General features: G+C 37.1%; 2 protein-coding genes across 3 annotated transcripts; both read right to left on the reverse strand.

Annotated features, from left to right (window-relative positions):
- Positions 1-9,625: 9,625 nt before the first annotated feature.
- On the reverse strand, positions 9,626-12,428 carry LOC145123485 (Pentatricopeptide repeat (PPR) superfamily protein). The gene has a single exon (XM_079058699.1). The coding sequence runs from the start codon at positions 12,278-12,280 to the stop codon at positions 9,941-9,943; it is 2,340 nt and encodes a 779-aa protein (XP_078914825.1). The 5' UTR covers positions 12,281-12,428; the 3' UTR covers positions 9,626-9,940.
- A 1,876-nt stretch (positions 12,429-14,304) lies between these two features.
- LOC145123696 (Sec14p-like phosphatidylinositol transfer family protein) lies at positions 14,305-16,407 on the reverse strand. 2 transcript variants are annotated; one of them, XM_079058910.1, is made up of 6 exons: positions 16,171-16,407; positions 15,512-15,664; positions 15,255-15,401; positions 15,037-15,189; positions 14,831-14,953; positions 14,305-14,663 (listed from the first exon to the last, which is right to left on the reverse strand). In XM_079058910.1, the coding sequence occupies exons 1-6, from the start codon at positions 16,318-16,320 to the stop codon at positions 14,586-14,588; spliced, it is 804 nt and encodes a 267-aa protein (XP_078915036.1). In that variant the 5' UTR covers positions 16,321-16,407; the 3' UTR covers positions 14,305-14,585. The 2 variants fall into 2 exon arrangements, with proteins under 2 accessions (XP_078915036.1, XP_078915035.1); XM_079058909.1 differs by lacking the exon at positions 14,305-14,663 and having other exon boundaries at positions 14,670-14,953.
- Between the last annotated feature and the right edge of the window lie 1,078 nt (positions 16,408-17,485).

Raw genomic sequence — 17,485 nt, forward strand, 5'->3', positions numbered from 1 at the left:
GAGCCACTTCCTTTGGCGCCTTCATCCGCCAATCGATAACGGTTACTAAAACCACTGATTCCTGACAATGTTGAAAAACCATCATGTGGAACCCTGTCCGCAGACCTCCCACATAATACCCCTTTTCCAAAGGTGCTCCAAACAAGTCTCCCGCCTCGGGCTCTATAAATCATTTCATTCAGGGTTCGCACCCTGACTCACTCACCCGCTCAAACGTCCATGGCTGAACTGCAGGAGCTGAAACAACCTCTGTCCTAAACCGGGCTACAAACTACTCCCAAGACATAGTCTACGATCCCAAAAGTGAAATAGGCCGCGCAATCAATCCCTTCCGCCTGATACAAGAGATCCAAGGAAAACCGAACCTCACAAAATACTCATGCCACATCGACCCACCTGCGCTTACCGGCGCTGAAATAATGTCGCCAATCCCTGCAACCAACTGACCCCGAGCTAGAATACAACCTGATCCTCGGATCACAATCCTACTCACTCCTTCGAGCTCGAAAACTGAAAGGGAACAACCCATGCCCTAGAAAACGACGTTCCAATCTCATTCTACTTCCAACAGCAAAAATCAAGCTGATCATAATCATCACTCCCTTCCTGAGCCCCACGACCAGCATTCCCGGCTTTGACCAAAACCCTTGAGGCCTTAAACCAAAACTCACTAGGTCTGAATCAACAACTCGAATCCACAACGCCACTGGGCTCATAACCGATACCAAGCCCATCCCCATGACTGAGAAGCCACAACCAAAAGATTGACAGGAACAGAACCACTACCGCGAACCATGGTATCGAACCGTGCTACCTTCCCTGAACAACCCTTAAAACCCTTGACAATAAATTCTCCTAACACTTTTAGTGACCTAACAACTCATGAAGCTCTGCAACACATAGACCAGACAAAACATGCAACTAACCCAGATTTATTTCTTATCCATACTCAACAATGTTCCAAGACAAAATAAATATTGATCATAGACGATTTGACCATAATATAATTACAGAAAGGGGGGTTTCCAATTACATACCAGAGACTTCTTGCGGCTCGACTTTGACCTCCTGAGGAACGATGACCGCTGGAATCTGAATTCCTTCCGTCCTCAACGTAGGACAGCTGGACCTGAAATGACCTGGCTGATGACAGTGAAAGCATATCTGATCCTTCTCGCAATCCCGTTGCACATGCCCTCTCTCCCCCACACTTATAGCACCTGAATTTGTGACAAGCAAATATGTGGGTTCCCCCACACTTTCCACACACCTCCTGACCCTCCTGACTTTCAGTACCCAGGTCAGTAGCCTCCAACCCTTCGTCCTCTGCTGAAAAGTCCCTCCTTTTCTTTCCTAGTTGTGACCCCACCACCGGTACTCCCCCAGTGGTTATCCCGGTAGCAACATCTCTCACTGATTGCAACGCTGCAACTTGCTTCTCGGACTTGGCGATCACCCTGGCGGTGACCCGATCCACGTCACCGAACAATTCTTCTCGCAAACTCTGAGAAACCTCTATGGAAATCATATCTCGTATCTGATCGACGGACAATACCGACCTATCTTGGCCACTCACTCCCGATCCTGATCTGTATCCCGCCTCAAATCGTTTCGCCATCACCATACTGAACATATACTAGGATGATATCAGATAATCTGCATAAACGACGGGAAACCTACTCCCCACCAAACCCTAGGGGTTGTGACTTCTCTGCTATGTGCATAGGTCCTTTGCTTTCAGTAGTATGGGCCCATACTACCTTCCACACCTACCTATATTTGTATCAAGTATCGTCACAACGCCCTAACTGTATACATAACATAACGAGCACTCAATCCTCACTCCTAGAGGAATGCTAAATATCTCATAATTGGCCTCCCGGCCTCTCACTACCCACCCATCCACCAACTGTCACGCGACCCTCCATTGGTGCCAGTTAACTATTGCATGAATACAATCAAATACCGCATGGCTTAAACAATCTTAGCCTAAAAGATTTATTCCCACAACGGTTGGACTCAGACAAGAGCTGCGCAGCAGGACCAAATCCCTTACCCTAAAATCATTTAACCCATGTAGCATGTGACTTAGAGTATTCACCCAATAGTTAATTCACATACGAAAGAGTCATACAACAATCAATGAGGTACTCTACATAAGATAAGGCATCAAAGATCAGGCAATTCTATCATACAATTCCTGAGGATCCCTATCTTAGAACTAGCATGTTTTTCTAACATATCACATAATCAAATAACCGCATGGTATTTTGGGGTCTACTTACTGGCTCCGGCTGATCGTACACCTTACATTCCCCTTCATTATTTTTGAAAACCATTTTAAAATTTATTTTGAAAATCCTTCCTTGATTTGAGACTGGATTCACACGAATGTTCCTCCAATAAACTCAAACCAAGGCTCTGATACCAACTTGTAACACCCATAAAATCATGCCAAATTTGAACTTTTAAAAACATTTCAAAACCATTAAATCATTACAAACTTGTTTTCAAAATGTGTAATATCATAGTATTCCCAGAACCATAAACAAAACAAGAGGAGCTGTACGATCACGCCTTTTCCTTGCCGCGATCCCCTAATGTACTTGAAACAATAAACTGAAACTGTAAGTCTGAAAGCTTAGTGAGTTCCCCCAAAATACCAATACACTACACATAACACATATATAAATAACAGCATGTACTGGGTCCACAGCTCTACAGACTGGATTACCCCCTGAGCCCACAGTGTGAGTCTGGCTTGCCTTCCGGCCCACAGTTCACATCTGGCTTGCCCCCTGCAGTCCTACAACTGGAACATATCTAACTTGCCCTCAGTATGAGTCTGGCATACCACTTGGTCCTCATCTCGTATCTAGTATGCTAATGAGTCCTTCGTATAAGTCTGGTATGCCTTCCCGGCCCTCATCTCATATCTGACATACTCCAGGGTTTGTTGGTCACTGCACGAGACAATGCAACCTCAACCCTACCCACCCCACATTTCCACATATACAACTAATAACACATACTGATAATCGAACAGTAACACAGGTAGTCCTACAGATCTACCTAACTGGCATTGCAACTAGCATGATAATCATCTCCTATTCAACACATAATCAACTACTAGGATATCAAATCTAATGGGCTGTCCTTGGTGCCTTAGACCCCATAGTATAGTGAGGATAACTCACCTCACAAATGTCGCACTGAAGTGATAAGATCAACTCTCGAATCACCGACACGAACTCCACCACCTATAGTTACCATAAAACCATTTCCATAAATTTCCAAATTACCAAAAATACCCCCAGAGGTCAAACTGGTCAACCCTTGGTCCAAGTCCAAGTCAACGGTCCATGTTGACCCAACTTCGTCGAGTGCAGCTAGCAACTCGCCGAGTTCCTTAAGAGTTTCGAAGGTCATAAAACCCTCACTGACTCGCCGAGTTTCCGACCAACTCGTTGAGTCTATGCGTGTCCAAAAGTCGGGAAAACCCTAGTTGACTTGCCGAGTCACCCTACTGACTCGCCGAGTCCACGACAATCTTTATCGAACTCGCCGACTTGACCATGCAACTCACCGAGTCCCTTCAGTCCATATCCATACAAATGCTTATTAAGCCATCTTAAGGTTCCGTGTTGCAGATCCAGCTTCCCAAGGCTTGTTTAACATGTTAAAGTTGCAAACTTTACGTGCATGCAAGGCTCTAAAGTCTTATAATGACAAAACCAAGCTTGTAATGGAGTTTTACACTTGAGGAGAGGTTCATACTTGCCAAAGCTGAAAACTTTATGGACTTAGAGACCAAGGAGAGTCCAAATCTGAAGTTACAACTTCAGATCTTAGCTTATACCCAAGAATGGCTTCTTATTATGCTAGAAAAGCCCTAATCTTTAACCAAATGAGATCTAGAATGATATAAGGTCAAGGTAACGACTTGATACCTTCCACTAGATGCCTACTGAGGTGGATGTCAGATCCCCACAAGTTCCTTGCTCCTAGTCACATGATCTCTAAGCTCTTCTCACCAAGAATCCTCTTCCAAAGCTTAAAACACACAATGGAGTACACACCCGTATTAGGGTTTTGCTAAGCTCTAAAGGTTCTGTAAAGAGACTGAAGGAGGCTTTTGATTCTTTAAATAGGGTGCAAAACCCCGAAAATTAGTGTTTTATCCCCCAGCTCCTACTCGTCGAGTCCATTCTTGGAGTCGACGAGTAGGTCACTTAAACACGTGGCCCAACCCGCTTCTACTCGACGAGTCAGGGCATCCAACTCATCGATTAGACCTTGCAATTTATGAAAATCAAAGCCACAAAATTATCACCTGAGATTCGGGGCGTTACAGTAGAGGGTACCAAAGTGTAACTTAGTCTAGTATATATATCCTTACATTATTATCATTGAAACATATATACAACTAAACTATCCTGTCGGCCCCTAGACACATATGATAATCACTCTCATGGCGAGTGTTATTTAATTTCTAAAATTAGCACTTAAAAGGAACATGGTACGCAATTTAGCTTTTTAACATTTTAGAACTGATACTGACCAATTCTTGGCAACATAAAGGAATTAAAGCAGATAAAAAGTCGGCTGACCAATTCCTTATAATCCAAAGTGATCGTCCATCTATTCATATTGTAGTGGGACCTAATGGTGTTTTTACATGTTAGACGGCAGTTCTAACAGATATATTATTTTTCATTGGATGAGGAAATACACAGTTAAGAAATGTGGAACAAACTCATTCTATTGAGTGTTGTAGCACTTACTTTTAACTACCTTGCCTTAGCCTACAAGCCAAGCCCCCTCCAAGATTTTTGTGTAGCCGACCCCAACAGCTCGGGTATTGTCTACTCACTGAGTCGTTGTTACACATCTGATGTGCTCTTTTAGTTACATTTACCTTTTACTTTAACAAACAAAATGTTGTTTAACGTGCAGTCAAAGTAAATGGTGTAACATGCAAGAACCCAATGCAAGTTCAAGCCGAGGATTTCTTCTTTAGTGGGCTACACCTCAAGGGTAACACATCAAACCAATTGGGATCAAAGGTGACCCCAGTCTTTGCAACTCAATTACCGGGGCTAAACACATTAGGCATCTCAATGGTTCGAACTAACTATGCACCATGGGGACTTAATCCTCCTCACACTCACCTAAGAGCCACAGAGATTCTTACAGTTCTTGAAGGGACTTTACAAGTTGGATTTGTCACTTCTAATCCTGATAATTCCATACACCAGGTGTCTCAAAGTCAACTACGATACAAAATATAAAAATCATCAGAGTAAGAATAATCATAAGTATGGAATCATCAAGGGATGTTGTGCTATTACGTCAGGCTCTTCTCCTTCGAACCGAAAGTAACTGAAACCATAAACATAAACTGTAAGAACAAAGCTTACTGAGTTCCATAAAGTATCACATACCATACATGTAGTTGGGCCCAACCCTAGGGTATATTCCAAGCCAACATACAATCATGGGCCCATCCCAGGGGTATGTTTCAACCCAATCATACATACATAGGCCCAGCCATGGGGTATCTTTCAACCCAAACATACAAACATGCAAGAGTCACAAATATAGCTAGCATCCTACATAACACAATCCAATGGGCCGACATTGGTACCTTCGACCCATAAGTACAGCGAGAAGACTCACATTTTAGTCAATGCTCAACTGTTACTGCTCTCACTGCCAGAATACCGAGGCTACGCTCCACCTATACAGTCATACCAGATAAACCCTTAACTCTTCTTCCAAAACTAGGTGTTTGACCAAAATTCAACTCAAGCCAAAATTCAATGGTTAAAGTCAACAGTCAATGTTGACTTTAGTCCACCGCCATGTCGTGGCGATCCATGGCCACGCCATGGCCCTCATATATCGAAACGGACGATATTTTCTTAGTCGTCAGACTGTGGCGACCTAATGCTACATCGCGGGCACTGGGTTTTCAATAACTTAATGGGTTAAGTTGTTTTCTTCTATTCAGATAGCTCCAAAGCTCAGATGTAGTCCGAAACATGGTCTAGAAGGATAAAGTTTCAGACTTTATCCATTAACACCACCCAAAAGGTCAAAATCTCAAACCCTAGATTCCAAAGAGGCTAAATAAGACATGGATTCACCCATTAAGCACTTATTCCAAAAAGTCCTTAGCTTATTTACTCCAAAAGGGTTTCTAATACCAAAACCATCATAAAAGTCAGTGTTTTATAGACATGCATGTCCAATGTATGTCTTGAAGCCATAATGAGTCAAAATAAAGGTTTTTGATAAAAATCAAATGCATGGCTTAAAACTCAACTATACTTCGTATCGAAATCCATAATCATACCAAATGATCCAGAGATTCATATAGTTGCAAACTTTATGAGATCTCGCCACCCCAACTAACTACAATATGAATATTAAGGGACAAAACTCAAGATCTAGCAATATATCATGATAAAAATCGAGTCTTGGACACTTACAAAGGTCCAGAAGAGTGATAGGGCGAGAATGAAGACTTGCTTGTTGAATCTTGGTCACTTCTTCTTCCTTCTTCCTTCAAAAGATTTCCAAGAACACAAAAAGGGCTTCAACAATGGATGAAGGAGATTATGGTTTCTTCATATCTTTAGGAGGATGATGGAGGTTGAGGGTGAGCAAAACCTAACCTCATCATTCCTTTAAATAGGGTGAAAATCCCGAAAAAGTATGGTTTAGACATCAGCGGTGGCTACGTCGTGGCAGGTCAAATCAACTCACGACTCAAAAATAACTCGTCATGTCATGGCGACTTCTAAAAGTTAAATTTGATAAATGAAAATGTACCTCAAGTTTTGAATGTTACAAATTACCATCATCATCTAAAGGATCAACTTCCACCACATGAACATGAACTTCATCCTCAGTTGCATCTGTTGTTTCCTGGTTCCAAACCAACTCTATATATATATATATATATATATATATATATATATATATATATATATATATATATCATACTCCCAAATTCCATTAGAACAACTTTGGTGTCACCTATCAACCTTATTGATGTCTGGATACTCTTTTCTATGGTCTCATAGTAAAAATCATCTTGTAAACCAAACAGAAGATCAAGGTTGTCCAACTGACTTGGTTCCCCAATTACTTTAACTAGATGTTGTTTTATATATTTCCATCCATTTTGTTATCATCAATAATAGGAACCTAGTCTTAACTTCAATCCATTGTATTATCTTGAATAGTGAACCAGCCCTACACTTTGTTCATTTTCAATACATGATACTTTTGTATCATTACATGTGCTTGTAGTAGGGACAAATGGAAAAATAGTCTTGGAAGTGTCTATGGATCTATAAGCATCTAAGTCTAGTTTTCTACATGGACCGGTTTTTTAACAAAGTTTTTTTTCTAGTGCAATCTATGAAACTCGTCATCAATTTGCTATATCACAACTTTCAATGGTGATAAAATGTAGGCATGCAAAGTTGTCTTCTGGTGTTTGGTGTAGATACAAAATTCTTTGTTCTTAGCATCGTACCTTGACATTGATATAGCATCGTCCAAGTGGTAGGAGACCATAATCCAAGTGAGAATCTATTGTAGCAAAATAGTAGAATATGGGCTCATCAGTATATAAAGGAACATAACATAATTTCCCCAACTCATTAATTGAATACTCCCCTAAGTCCACAAAATCGTTGAAGTTAAGTCTATCGTCTACATGGGCGAGGCTACATTATGCCACGGTGGGTCACTTAACTCACCTAAAATTAAAAAGTTTACAACAAGTTAAATACAAAAAATATTTATGGCCTACCTAAAATATTTTGAAAGATCAACCTTAATGTGTTTGAAAAACAAGATATAAACAATATACAATAAATGATATTATATTTGTGGCATGAAGGAGTCCCACATTGACTCCAACAAGAAAATGGTGAGGGGATTTTTATATTATAAATAAATGTTCATATTTTCATTCTTCTAACTCCAAATATAAGTTGGTTTTAGTCAAAATTTTGAGGAATCACATATTTGAACGCGGACCTTTCACACCAATTTTTATATGTGATTAACCGGTTATTTTTCTGGTTAAATTCGGTTTTCACTTGAACTAGCGGTTAAATTTGGTTAATGAACTACGTGGTTTTCTATTCTAGACTCGTCATTGATCGTCTATGTATTTCGACATAGAGATCTTGTGAATAGCCCACCATGTCTAATTCGTAGAGCAAACAAGTGATCATAACCTTATATAAAAATCAAAGAAAAGAAGAAGATACGACAATGAGAGACTTGAACATTTAAAAAAACCAAATAAAATATGTATTTACTCACTTTCGGACTCACCATACATAGTTTTCATGTCGAGGACGAGATGTGTTCAACGAATGGTCCATGTTACACCCATCGTTGAAAATGTGTCCGTTATTGTTGTCTTTTTCACATACACCATCATTCAAGCTTTTTTTTTTTTAAAAAAAAATTGTAAGAAATCAAGGTGCATAAGACATATAAGATAGTAGGGTTTTAAACCTGGTACGTAACTGACATTTAGGGATGTGATTTGCTCACATGTCATAAATGTAACTAAAAGTTATAAGGGCGACAATTTATTGATATAAGAGAGATAAAATAATTATGAAGATTTTACCCATGTGTACACGGCATTTTTTTTTTGAACCGGCAAATATAATTTTTTATTAATAACCTTAACCTAACTAGCAAGAAGCTAGTTAGGTCGTGTTGTATATTGTTTTAGTTACATAGAAGAGGGTTTGTATTCCATACCCTCCAGTCTATTTTATCACTACTTCCTCGATATTTTATCCAACAAAAAGTTTGAGCTTTTACATAGAAATTATTCTCTCCAGTTCACTTTCAATTTTGTTAAAAATTCTTTCATTTCTGGCTCTCCAGTTGCATGAAACCTGGTTTAGCCTGCAACCAGTTGGTCCTAGTGTACAGGGCATGTGGTGAGGGTTAACGGACATAAATAGATGTCGTCTTTGAAAAGGCTACCCTCCTCAAGAAATTGAAAGTTGTGCAAGAAATAAAGAACTTGGACTAAAGTTGCAATTTTCACTAAACCATAAGAATGTAATTTTTTTCAAACTAATATAGTTGCATATCTAAAACCTCAAACGAAAAAACAACATTTGTCATCTAGGTCGAGAATTAATATCCATATATTCAAAAAATTAGTTTATAACCGTCAAAACCATGGTTATAAAATTAATTAAAATTTAATAATAAAAAATTCAAAATTATTAATCAATTATTTTAAATAAATTATTAATTAAGAGATATTGTTTTAGTTATACAAAATTATAATTGTAAAATTATATCATATTATGATTTGTATTACTTTTATTTTAATTTTTATTCTAATGTTATTAATTTAATGTAATTAGAATGGAAATTTCAAATTTCAAATTTGAAAAAGAGAATCAATAGGTTGACAAGTAGCATGACATGAATTAAGAGATCTAATAAAGTGGCACGTGACAAAAAAAAATTATTTTTTTATTAGAATATGGATATTATATAAAAGTTTGTCCTCAGGAATTTAAGAATCTTGGGTTGTTGGTAGGCCGTTTTTATTACCATTTTTTTTAATAGAAATTTATATTATTTTTTAATACACTAATCAAGAAATGATAAATCACAAGATCAAAAACTCAAGTGAAACTTCCAATACATAAGACAATAAGCATACAATAACATCGTCAAGATTCCCAACTTGATGCGAGTGTACACGCTATATCACTTGTCTTCTTTTTTTTTTTCCTTCGTGACATTCATAGACAGCAAATTTCTTCTTTCCTTGTTTGAAACCATACGAATGATATGGTTTGTTCCTTTTCATCAAAAAGGTTCACAAAAAACTCCAGCAGTAACATAACCTCTCAAGGTCATTTTCGTCCTTTCACCCACTCAAACAATATCGTTCATCACTCACTTGTTCAAATTTTTCAACATTAAACTCCTTAATCCCATCTTTATGTTCAACCCAACTATACCCCGGATTTTTTACTGCTTTCTTTTCAATCATCAACTCCCTAATCTTCCTTACATCATCCCATCTCCCCAAAGAAGAATACATATTTGCTAAAAGCACATAAGGAGCCGAATTACAAGGATCTAACCTAAAAAGCTCTTCAGCTGCTCTTCTTGCTAACTTCACATTACCATGAACTCTACAACAACTTAGAAGAACTTCCCACACAATCGGATCATTCACACACGGCATATTACCTAAAATACCCTCGATTTCATCAAACCTAGCATCACGTCCCAAAGCATCAATCACACAAGTGTAGTGATCCGAAACAGGTTCAATTCCATGTTCTTGAAACATTGAGTTAAATATTTTAATCGCGTAATCAATCAACCTTGAATGACTACAAGCAGTTAAAACAGCAATAAAAGTTATCGAATCAGGTTTTAATTTATTCTCATTGATCATTTCTTCATAAAGTAAAACCCCTTTTTCTCCTTGTCCATTTTGTGCATACCCATGAATCATTTCATTCCATGTAATCGTGTTTTTTGTAATCATTGTGTCAAAAACTAATCTTGCATCATTTACATCTCCACATTTTGAATACATATCAATTAAAGCACTTCCAACAACAACATCGATTTCCATTTCTTGTTTCAACACATGAGCATGAATTTGTCTTCCTTGAGATAAAGATAATAGCTTTGTGCAAGAACTTAGTATAGTAGCATAAGAGAATTGAGAAGGAATCATTTCGGTTTCTAGAAGTTTCTTGAATAAAACAAAGGATTCATTTTCAAGATTATTGATTGACAATCCTAACATCATAGAATTCCAACAAACAATATCTTCAACTTGAGTATTCATTCTATCAAATATAATTTTTGCAAGATTGATCTTATTGCATTTAGAATACAACCCGATAAGTCCACTAGCAACATAAATATCATCATCAACATGAATCTTTAATGATGATGCATGAACTTGTGTTCCACTTTTCAAAAGTCCCAAAGAAGCACAAGAGCTAAAAACAACAGAAAAAGTGGTTCGATCACCTTTCACATTACAAAACTGCATATTTCTAAAAAGTTTAACAGTTTCTTTATGTTTTCCAATCTGGGAATACCCTGAAAGCAAAGTATTCCAAGAACTTAAAGTTGGAAATTTCATCTTATTGAATATCTCATGAGCAGTTTCAATATCTTCAGATTTGATACATGACGTGAGCATATTTATGTAGGTTACTTCATCTGGTTTTAAACCGAATCTTTCCATTCTTTTCAAACAATCTATTGACTTTTTTATTTCATGTTGTTGACCATATCCACCAATCATAACATTCCAAGAAACAACACTAACTTGAGACAGATTGTTAAACACAATTTCAGCACTATTCATATCTCCATTTTTTGCATACATGTCTAACAATGAATTACTCAAGTGTAAATCTTTTTCTAACCCAAGTTTAATTGTGAGATCATGAAACTGTTGCCCTAACTCATTATTCCCACTTCTAGCACATACACCAAGGATGCTAGACATTGATATTGCATCAATCTGTATCCCAATTCTATGCATTGATTGAAACATGTGAAAAGCATCATTTATATGATCAGTTTCCCCTAATGCCCCTACCATGGATGTAAAAGAAACCTCATTGACTTCAGGTAAGTCTTCAAAAGCCTTGATTGCATTATGTATATGGCCACATTTTGCATACATACCTAACAAAGCATTACCAACGTATATGTTCTTATCAAGCCCAATTTTGGTAGAAAACGCATGACATTCACAACCACAGATGAAATCTTTGAGTGCTCCACACGCACTTAAGACACTAGCTAATGTGAAATTTGTAGGCAAGAGACCTGTTTTGTTCATGGCGTGATACAAGTTCAATGCTTTCTGATCCGACCCATTGTGAACTAAGGCACTGATCAAAGTGTTCCACGACACAGAGTTTCTCTCGGGCATTTTCACAAACAGTTTGTGTGCTTCGTCGATATCACCGGTCTTGCAAAAGGCGCTTAGCATTGCGTGCCATGAAAAAAGGTTCTTGTGTGGCATTTTATCAAACACCCGGCGTGCGGTTATTAAGCGACCACATTTGTGATAAAGCTCGATTAAGCGGTTTGATAGAAAGGTGTCGGCGAAGAGACCAGTCCGGAGGATATGAGCGTGGAGGAGCTTTCCTTTTGTATGAGATTTTTTGTCGATGCAAAGTTGCAAGAAATTTGCTAACTGGGTTGTGGTTCTGATTTCCATCGGGGGTGGTAGCCGGAAGGCGTCGCAAAGTCTTGAATCGTTTATGTGTAACAAGCCACAGGAATCATCAGCTTAGCACTTAGCTATTGTTTCCTTGTTTCGGGCTCTTCCCGCAAGAACACGGTGGTTCTACAGTTCAAATCCTCGAAATAATATCATTTGAGCATCCACAATAGTTTTATCATTATTTATATGATAAATCAATAGAAATTATTTTTTAAAATCTTTATTCGATGCATAAGATTTTTTTTATTAATTTTTTTTTAATAAGTAAGAATTTTTTTTTTTGGGATGATTTAGACAAGCATACATGTCTAGAACCCTCAAGTTTTGATTAAGGTATTGTTTGTTTTTTGTTTATAGATTTTTTTTGGTCTTATAATACTTCAAAAAAAAAGTTCGATTGACACAAAAATGATATTTTTGACAAATTTATAAATAAAGATTTATTATAATAATAGTCGTTAAAGTTGTTTATATAAATATGAAAAAAAAAACATAATATATTCTTATATTTTTTATGCCAAATTTTATAAAACATTATTTAATTATGTATCGTCAATATCTTAGGAAAATATTTATGGTACGTTTTTAATTGATTTGATTGAAAAAATCGAAGTTTATTTTCATTCATTTATGTATCAAATTCTTTGATTCCTAATTACAATGTTTAGTTATAACTTTGTGATTAAATTTGTTGGTTTTTATCAAATATATACGTTAATTCATACCATTTTATTTATATTTTTTATATAATAATACATAAAAATTGATCTACATTTGTTAATTATTTATAAGAAAGTCATAAAAATATTAAAAAATCACTTTGAAGTTTAAAAAAAATTGTTTATTTAGATTTTAATTTATTTTAGTAGTCTGCAGATGTTAAAAAACAAACAGTCTTTTTTTTCAGACTGCAGACGTTTTGTCTACATCTTCTACTGCAGAGGTCTACAGATGTGGTCTGCAGACTACAAACATTTTGCCTCAAAAAAAAACAAACAACACCTAAGAAACTTCTGAGCCAAAAACCTTTTGTTGAATAACTAGAAATTTATTTTCATGAAATGTTATATAAACCTTCTTTTATATAGTTTTCTTTTTTAAGTACACCTTATATTTCATGTTGGTATTATTTTATTATGTAGTTAAAAAATAAAAATATTAAAAATGTTATAATTTCAATTTGCTAAATTCTATTAGGGATAGTTTGATAGAGGTTCTGACTTGGTTCACATTTAGCATGTTTTATTTGCCTCAAGACCTACTGACTTGGTCCTAATTTCTGCCCGAGTCGCTCATTTTTCTTCTGATTTGGTCCGAGAAAAAAAGTTTCGGACTAAGTTTTACTCTTTAGACATAGACTCGGCCCTCAGTCCATGTGTTTGGCATATGTTTTTGTTTATGACTCGTTCCAAGCCTCTAACACAGTCAACTTCTAACACAGTCCGTTCTAACTCAGTCAACCTCTATAAGACCTTTTAATTGGTCCAACCATTAAAAAGTTGATAGATTTCACGTGGTTTTCAGATCTTGCACCAATGGTCCTTCCGTTTCGTTCCATTAAAAAAATCATTAATAGGTATTATCATATCAAGGCCCCACCACCCTCCCTTTCCTCCCATTCATTCATCTTCTTCTACACATCTTCTAGACCACCATTGAAAACAAAAACCAAGCTTTATATTTTAAATACACACCCAAACACACAGAAGAGATGATGAACACATAAACAATGATATTAAAATATTCCAAAATCCCAAACTTAGCCTAGTAGCGGTTTCCATAAATCTTAATTCGAATTCAATGAGTTCAAGTTCAATTACAATTGGGTATTAGAAAGGGTGGAAGCAAGGAATTTGAAACAAATCATACTTAAAGAATAAAATTCTATACAAGAAGCATGTTCAAATTCACACCCGAAAATAAAATTGTGTTTTATTGAACTTTAAACCTCGAACACCATAAAAGTCAAATATTAACACATGCTTTTTTTGTCAACTTTATAGATTATAACTTGGGTAAGAACCAGAAACAAACATTATTACACATTTATAACGTCGTATGATAAAGTTGACATAATGCTTCTTTCAAAGGTAAAGTACAAAAATTCACTCTTCATGTAGAACTCTATCAGAAAAGAGAATGTACATATTTGTGTATATATATGTATATGTGTGTGTATTTAACGTGTTACGACAAATAAATTGAGTAAATCACTCATACCCTACTCCTTTTGCCTTCTTTTTTCTTTTCTTTTTTCTTCTTTTTTTTTTTTTTTTTTTTGTGGAGGTGGGGGGATGTTTCATTTCCTAAAGCTTAGGGGAACTGTGGATTCTGTAAAATACTCCTTTCTCACATCCTCCACTGAGCAAAATCTCACCTACAGAACAGAACAAGACAGCTTTATACTGTGTGTCTCAGACTGATGTCAATAAGTCAATAACGGGTGGGACGGGGAGTCATTCTCAATGTGAATATTTTGTGTGTGTGAAAAGACGTAAATGCCCTTGGCAACCCATCTTTGAAAATAGACAAAAGAAAGCATACCAAAGAAGCATAATGTTTGACTAAGGGCTTGGCGAGTTGCCAAATTGGCTGAAAAATGAAGGGAGCATCAACGAATAGAACTTGCCCTAGCCTCCGAGGGTAATAGTAATACAACACATCAAACTGCCAATTTTAGAAGAATAATATTTTAAGTTGTTTTTTTTAAGTCAAAAAATGTATTTAATAAATAGTTTTTAATTACTTACCAAGAATGTCAAGAATTTAAGATCAGCATTTTGTGTACCAAAGCCACGAAGATCAAATATTCCAAGAATTTCTTCTTTTCCTTGTGGAAGTCTACTTAATGCTTTCTCTAACAGAAACACACATAATCTCTCATCCTCTAATCGATCAAACATCTGTAGCATATCATATAATATCAAACATTTGTAGCATATCATATAATTTGGGCTATGAATTTTACCTCTGGGATATGTTTTGATGGAACTACTACTAAAACTGGTCTACCATTGATATCAAGTGAATCATGAACATAAGATTTTCCGGTTGCAGCTACTCTTCTTACTGATTCTTCTGTCAGATCTGACACACGAAATTCGTGTCTCCATTTCTTGAAATTACCATAAGAAAGTATGAAGATTATTTCTCATATAACAGAAAAGATGAAGATAAAGCAAGAGTTATGAAAAAGAAAGATTAATTTTTCAAAAAGGTACTCACAATTGCTTTAGTGAGTTTAGAAATAGCTTCTTCTACTGAAAATTTTCGGTCCTTTAAGAACCATAGAATCAACTCCTCATCGTCTCTTCCGTTTTTTCCTGTAGGGAGACTGGAATGATCTTTCTCAAGCTTCTCTTTCACCTTCGTTACTAGCTGCAGACGTAAAATGGGGGAAAGGTATGAGCTTTGTTATAACTGAAACATAAGAGAGTTGCTTATATCTGTTACATTTTAGAATAACTAAAAGAGTAAACGGCTAATGACTTATCTATACAATGAAGTTACACATTTATGCCAGTTTATGCAAAGAAGAGAAGCTTTTACCGAGTTATGCAGATAAAACAAATGGCTCAATTTGTTACCAATTCTTATCAATTGATGCAACACGCAGGTTTCTTCAATTTGTGAATGTATAAATTGTAAAGTTTTGGTACCAAATCGAAACATGCCTAAATCAATATAAAACCCACCCCTTCAAGTCAGTAACCCTAACAAAATTTTCCGACTCTTGTTGATTCTAATTGATAGTTTAATATCGGATAAATCGCTTAATCAAATTTAAACAAACCGACAGTATAGTAACTCAAAACAACAGAAATAAGTTAAAACATTCTTCAGAAATGTAACGGAATAGAGAAGTACGAAATGTATAAATTTGCCTTGCGCGAGGTGTCGGAAGAGACATTCCGGACGGAGAACTTAGGAAGGCGAGGGGAGGAAGATGATTTAGTGAGGAATTGAGTCTTCATCGTCAACGATTGAGTGGCGGAGTGGTGGCGGAAGGGTGCAGGTGGCAACCGGAGGGCCATTTCTGAGAGGTTAGCTTAACGCCGACTAAATTCGAAAAAGGCGTTACAGGTGTTCTGATTGGCTGATGATAAGCGTTGCGTGGTTATGTGGTTATATAGGCGGGTGCACCGATCCATGTGGCAACAAGAATTGTCACCTTTTGACCATGGGCCACGTCACGTCACCTATGAACATTCATGTCCCAACCAGATATATTCCGAACTAGTTTCAACCAGATATATTCCGAAGTAGTTTATAACACGTGGGAGGTCACGATTATAAAATTAAGACAAAACTGCAAATTTAGTCCTTGTGGTTTTCAAAAACCTTTGGATGGGGTCTAAAATATTTCCAACATGCATCGAAGATCCAAAATCAAAGTTTTTCTGGGTTTTTTGGTCCTTGATACACTTGAAAAGACGATTTTACCCTTTTCATTTTATTTTTCTATTTTTTTTATTTATTTTGGTATTTAAATAATTAAAAAAAACTAAAATCTCTCTCTCTCTCTCTCTCTCTCTCTCTCTCTCTCTCTCTCTCTCTCTCGTTTGCATCTTACCATACAAATACTACCCCTCCTCCTTCTTCATTCACGGCCAAGAAAATCCACCGGAGGTGGAGCCGTTTTTCCGACCACCAAGACAGCAACAACCCAAACACGCCCTCCTTTGTATCTCTTGCCCTACTCCGACCCCCTGTCACCTTCCCATATACGCCTCTCGTCATTCTCGTCAAGTAGAAACCCGGACACAACAGCAGGAGGCTGTCGGAGCAACCTCTGCTCCCACGACCGCCACTGCTTGTGGTCGTCATTACCCTCGTACCACTACAGTTTTTGACCACCACCAAACTCTCCCCTACTCCCTCGTCTTCCCTGTCGTGTGCTGCCAGACGCAAAGGGAACGAGGCAGTGGAGCTGCTATCGCTAGCCACCCGTCACCGACCACCACCTCGTTGCTGCCACTGCTGTGAACCATCGCCACCTCTGAATGCTACTTCCGTCGACCCTCTTTGTCCAGCCACCACTCTACTTTGAAGGTGATTGCCTTCCCCCTCTTATTTGCTTCGTCCGATCGAGACAAGAGACTCACTATGATGAGATTGTTTCCGATCGATGTGGGTGCTTTGCGTTAGAATGTGTGTGTCTGTGTGTTTGGGTTTCAATTTCTTTCTATTACTTGATTT

Source organism: Lactuca virosa, chromosome 7 (genome assembly GCF_052849685.1).
Source record: "Lactuca virosa cultivar CGN04683 chromosome 7, Lactuca_virosa_CGN04683_v6, whole genome shotgun sequence".
Taxonomy (NCBI): domain Eukaryota; kingdom Viridiplantae; phylum Streptophyta; class Magnoliopsida; order Asterales; family Asteraceae; genus Lactuca; species Lactuca virosa.